The following is a 6,000-nucleotide window of genomic DNA, read 5'->3' on the forward strand; positions in this document are numbered from 1 at the left end:
GAGAGGTGTATTTCAGGCATAACTACAGCGCCGAAAAAACCCACACAGAAGAAAGGAACACTGACAGACACGGACAATCGCTGCACTCACAACTGATTTTATTCCATGAAAAGAAGTCGAATATAAAGGCTCCTTCGCGCATGCGCGTTCGGAGAAAAAGAACCCGTGCCACCACAGAACCCCACAAAGTACATCTTATCTCCTTGCCGAGAAAAGGTCACATTCCGAACTATATGACACAACTGACGTATCACTAATGTAATCACTGCCCTTTCTCTTTATATGGATGGCTTGCAGCATCTCTCGTGCCGTCTCGTCTTTGACCCTACCTCATATCTTTGCACTCAAAATGCGGCGAACGCTTCTTCCGGGAACTGCAGTGCTGTACCAGGCGCACGTCTTCGCTGTTCTCGAGATTTCGTTGACCCGCCGTGGTTGCTTAGTGGCTATGGTGTTGGGCTGCTGAGCACGAGGTCACGGGATCGAATCCCGGCCACGGCGGCCGCATTTCGATGGGGGTGAAATGCGAAAACACCCGTGTGCTTAGATTTAGGTCCACGTTAAAGTACCCCAGGTGGTCAAAATTTCCGGAGTCCTCCACTACGGCGTGCTTCATAATCAGAAAGTGGTTTTGGCACGTAAAACCCCAAATATTATATTAAGATTTCGTTGGTGCTCCCTCAGCCGATCGTTCAGGCATCTGCCAGTTAGGCTTGCATAGCCTTTTCCGCAGGACAGCGGTATCTCGTATACCATTTCTGATTGGCACCGCACATATGGCCTGGCATGCTTTCTTCCACATCCACTTTTTGCGGATTCCTTGCTGGAGATACCAGGACGCAGCTTGGATAGCTTTTCCGGAGCGGAACAAATGAGCGGTGCCCCAAACCTGCCGGGAACCTTCTTCAGCTTGTGCGAACGTTTATGTAGGTAGGGTACTACTTCAGGTCTTAACCTTCTTTGTTCTTCCCTCGCCTTCAGGCTCGTCGTGCGCAATTCACTTTCTACAGGAGGGTCTCGGCAACAGCAGACACGACAGACTGAGGGTAACCAGAAGCTAAAAATCTTTTGAATTCACTATTAAAGCTGGCTTGCATTTCATGTGCGCATGATTTCTCCAATGCTGATACCAGGCATAGGTTTACAATACATTGTTTTACGGTGTTTGAATGGGAAGAATCATAAAAGAGGAGCTGCTTTTGTACACCCGGAGCATAGGCCCAACACACACGTTCCTCAACAATCTTGGCACGTATATGTCTAGAACCTGAAGGGCATTCTGCTTCGGTGACTCGCAAGTGAACGTCAGTTCCTTTACATACTTTTTAAAAGCACCTTAAAATTTTATTTACAGTGGCGCAGTAGTGTAAATGGCTCTGCTTGTCCAATATGATAAAAAAATTGTCAACGTATCGGTACACTTTCGTGACTTCTTCCGGATTAAAAACAGAGAATAAAATTTGGTTAATAATGGTTAGCAATCACTTAATAAGGGTGCAACTGCATGATCCGATGCAAATGCCTTTTGGCTGCAAGTAGTGCTTGATATTAAGAACGATAAAAGTACTTTGAAGATAAAAATCTAAAGCGCTAAAGAAATTACCGAAAGACATACCGGCCCATTCTGGAAAGAAACCACCCCAGTCTTGTCCATGCACTGCTTTAGTGCTTTGAAGAGCTCTTGTTGAGGTATTGCTAAATAATCTAAATATCCTATATCTACAGATAACGCGTAGCCAATGCTCGGTTTAGACTTCAGAAAATTGATAATGTTCTTAGAATTTTTCATAAGGAAAGGGTCACTGCATGATGGTCAATGTTTTAACGATTTTTGAAGAAAGCGGCCTAATGAGCAGTTGCCAAGTCCCCCTTTCACTGACTATAGTGCGGAAAGGAACATCAGGTTTGTACGTCTTGGCACTAAAAACATTCCCAACGCATTGCCTTTACAGTTGATAATCTTGTTACATAGCATGTCGATTCCGACATCCTTGCAGAAGTTGGCAACGTTTTGTTTTGCTCTAGTGGTACGGCCTTTTTAACGGGGAAGTTTTTCTGAACGGCCTGATGTGCTTTTTCCTCACATGCCCTTCGGTAGAAAAAGAAGATATATAAGTAGATATAGAAGATTTATATTATTCAATACCTCAGCAAGAGCTCTTCACAGCACTAAAGCAGTGCATGGACAAGAGTGGCGTCATTCCTTTCCAGAATTCGGCTGGTATGTCTGTCGGCAAGTTTTTTAGTGCTTTAGATTTTTATCTTCAAAGTACTTTTATCGTTTTCAATATCAAGCACTATTTCCAGACAAAAGTCATTTGCATCGGATCATGCAGTTGCACCCATATTAGGCGATATTTTTTAACCATCATTGACCAGATTTCATTCTGTTTTTAATCCGCACGAAGTCACGAAAGTGCACCGATACGTTGACAATTTTTTTACTATATTGGACAAGCAGAGCCCTTTACACTACTGCGCTACTGTTAATAACATTTTAGATGCGTTTAAAAAGCATAGAAAGGTACTGGCCTTCACTTGCGAGTCACCGAAGCAGACTGCCCGTCAATTTTTAGACCTACGTGTCAAGATTAATGAGGAACGTGTGTGCTGGGCCTATGCTCCGCGTGTACAAAAGCAGCTCTTGCCTTGTGATTCCGCCCATTCAAAGGTTGTAAACGAAGTATTGTGTACCTATTCCTGTTATCAGCACTGGAAAAATCTCACGAACATGAAATGCAAACCAGCTTTAATAGTCAAGTTGAAAGATTTTTAGCTACTGGTTAGCCTCAGTCGGTCGTGACGGCTGTTGCCGAGACCCTCCTGAATAAAAGTGAAGCGCACGACGAGCCTGAAGACGAGAGAATAGGAATGAAGCTTGCGACGGGAAGTGGTACCCTACCTACACAATATTTCGCACAACCTGAAGATGGTTGCCGACAGGTTGGGGGTATCGCTCGTTTTTTTTTTCGCTCCGGAAAAGCTATCCAAGCTACGCCCTCGTATCTCCGGCAAAGAATCCGCAAAAGTAGATTTGGAAGAAAGCATGCCAGGCCATATGTAGGTGCCCATCAGGAGTGGTAATACGAGATACCGCTGTCCTGCGGAAAAGCCTATGAAGGCCTGACAGACAGATGCCTGAATGATCGGCTGAGGGAGCACCAACGAAATTTAGAGAACAGCGAAGACGGACGCTTAGTACAGCGCTGCAGTTCCTGCAAGAAGTGTTCGCCGCATTTTGAGTATGAAGATATTAGGTAGGGGCAAAGACCAGATGGCACGAGAGATGCTGCAAGCCTTCCATATAAAGAGAAAGGGCAGTAATTACATTAGTGATACGTCAGTTGTGTCATATAGTTCGTAATGTAACCTTTTCTCGGCAAGAAGATAAAATGTACTTTGTGGGGTGCTGTGGTGGCACGGGTTCTTTTTCTCCGAACGCGCATGTGCGAAGCAGCCTTTATATTCGACTTCTTTTCATGGAATAAAATCAGTTGTGAGTGCAGCGATTGTCCGTGTCTGTCAGTGTTCCTTTCTTCTGTGTGGGTTTTTTGGCGCTGCTGTTATGCCTCCAATAAGTGACCAACTGTCCCAACAATTTGCTGAGAGGTGTATCTCACAGGCGTACGTGGGAAGTACACCTTATTTCATTTCTTTTTTGCGGGTTTCCGCATCCTTATGGCGAATGGTGGGCATTATTCATATTCGTACTCGTAAAGGTAACCCTCCTTATTTGCATAGAAAAGCTAACTTAGCCACCCCCTCCCCCACAAAAAATCCTGGTTACGTGCTTGACGCAGTGAAATGGCTAAGCATAAATTAGCGACCCTCGAATATTTAGAAAAGATTTAGAAAATAATTATTTAAGTAAGTGACGAGCATCATTTCATTTTTATACGTGCAGGGTCAACGTGCCCCTGATGAATTCGCTCGAGTTCTCAGCTGCCTTCAAATGTGCCAACAATAGCAAGATGAACCCCAGCAACAAGTGCAGCTTCTGGGACTGACCACTGTCATGGGAAGAAGACTTGCTATTTTTGAAGAGTGGACAAAAAAAAATAATCATAACAAAATGCGCTGCTAAGCCGCTTGGAACTTCAGCTGGGTGTCCATTTCGATGGTTTGTTTATTATTAATAAAAGGGAAAGCTGAACACTACTCACGATGAATTTCGATGGTAAACCGTTTAGTATTGAATCAGCATAACGACTGGACCTATTGTCAGCGTCGAAATCAGTTATCTATGAGGCGGATTTCCTTTTTCATGCTACGATGGTGACGGTGGTTGATTGGCATTCCCTTTGAAGCGGAGCAGTGACAAATAGTCACCTAACCTGCTTGACTTATTCAGGTATGCTACACATATTTTTATGTAGCATTTTTGCATATATCTCCTTAACCTTTCTTTTCCTTCAATATCTACCTTGTACCTCTAGCTATGACTGTAAGAGATCCGGTCGCACCAATCTCTTCCCCAATGTTTTCCTCCAGTTCTCTAAACGTCTCTTGCTTATCACGGTGGCTGACCGCTTGGCGATGCGTCCACTTGAAACGCAAGCGCTTCAGGAGGGTGTTCGTTACCTACGGTTCTCACTGGGTGAATTTCATGAATTTCTTCGCTTTTTATTAGGATGTGCTGAGTAGTCTCCGAATTTTTGTGGAAGCATACACATGCCTCATCTGGTTCCGAATATTTACTCCGTTCTGTTTTTTTTTGTTTTTTTCCTGGGGCAACCAGCTCGAGCCTCAAATAGCAAGGCACTACCTTCAATGTTATCGAACATGTTTTCCCTTCTGATTTATTTCTTTAAATTTTTTAAAATCTTCATGGTTTCTTGTTTCCATTCTTCGAATGTAATTCAATTCTCTCAGTTTCTTTCTGATGAATCCTGCTTGTCTATTCACAGTTTCAATTAGCCTGTACTTGGTTGCAAACTTTCTTGACATCTTTCTCTATTCTGTGGACATGCTTTTCAGGTACAGAAACTAGTGGAGTTTAGCCGCCCATTTATTTTGGTTCACGTTGCTGAGCTTTTCTTCAAGACCAATGCTATCATACGCTTTACTGACTTCAAAAGAGGCCCAACCCTTCTCACTCCGCACTGACTCATTTGTGGTTTTATCGCGGGGCTCCCGAAGCCAATCGTTCTACTGACCTTTGGTTAACTTCCAACCACGACAAGATATCCGATTTGAAGCACAGAATGGCATTTGCGATAGTCAGCGCTGGCACCGTTGCTGCTTTTCAGATTCCACGCACCACCTCACATCCCTAACAATACTCGACGCCATCTAGCGCCGCCGCCGCGAAGCCTGCGCGTGGCCTTCGAACTGCATGGCGCCCCGGTGCGTCCGAACGCAGAGAGACTGCTTCATCTTGAAATGGGGCTTCTCTCTCGCGCGTCTTTCGGGACGAGTTGCATCGTGTTGTGCACTGGCTTGAAGTACGTTCGTGGCCTCCGAGACGAGAAGCGCGGCACGCCGGTGCCTACGTACGCTAAGAATTGTTCACAGCCTTGCTACACTAAGCGGTACATACTCGTTGCCGCTTTCGGTTCATTGAAGAGCGGCCCATAACCAGTGTATTCATGGCGCAACTCGCTAGAGCGTTGACGGAAAGGGCGTTCCTTGAAAAGGGCCACTCGCGCACTACATTCGCGTCGCGTCCTGATGCGTCGCGTTGATGTCCTTGAAGAACCCTTGTGACGCGCGTTTGATTCCGCTCAACATCCGGAAAATTGACTTATTCAGAAACAAGCAGCGCCATGCTTTCCCCCTGCGGCGCCTTTTGGCGAGAGGATGCGCCGGCCAGCTGCCGTCAATATGAATGTGGAGGCTTCGTGCGATTTTTTTTTTTCGTTTCTGTGGTAGTACTGATATATTTTTCGTGGTTATTGGTTGCGAGCTGCTGCTAGTGTGCGTACTGCGGCACGTTCGGTAAGCATTTTGCAATTAATTCACTGCCTTAAGCGCGTTGCAGAGAAAGAAGAAAGGTGGCAG

The 6,000-nt window shown here is 45.1% G+C and overlaps 1 protein-coding gene across 1 annotated transcript in view; it reads left to right on the forward strand.

Annotated features, from left to right (window-relative positions):
- The window catches only part of LOC135912879 (endothelin-converting enzyme 2-like), a 219,294-nt gene extending 215,136 nt beyond the window's left edge, over positions 1-4,158 (forward strand). Inside the window, exon 28 of the mRNA XM_065445457.1 lies at positions 3,905-4,158. Within this exon, the coding sequence (XP_065301529.1) occupies positions 3,905-4,007 (103 nt within the window). The 3' untranslated portion in view covers positions 4,008-4,158. The remainder of the gene's footprint in view (positions 1-3,904) is intronic.
- Positions 4,159-6,000: the final 1,842 nt, after the last annotated feature.

This window comes from Dermacentor albipictus, chromosome 1 (genome assembly GCF_038994185.2).
Source record: "Dermacentor albipictus isolate Rhodes 1998 colony chromosome 1, USDA_Dalb.pri_finalv2, whole genome shotgun sequence".
Lineage (NCBI taxonomy): Eukaryota > Metazoa > Arthropoda > Arachnida > Ixodida > Ixodidae > Dermacentor > Dermacentor albipictus.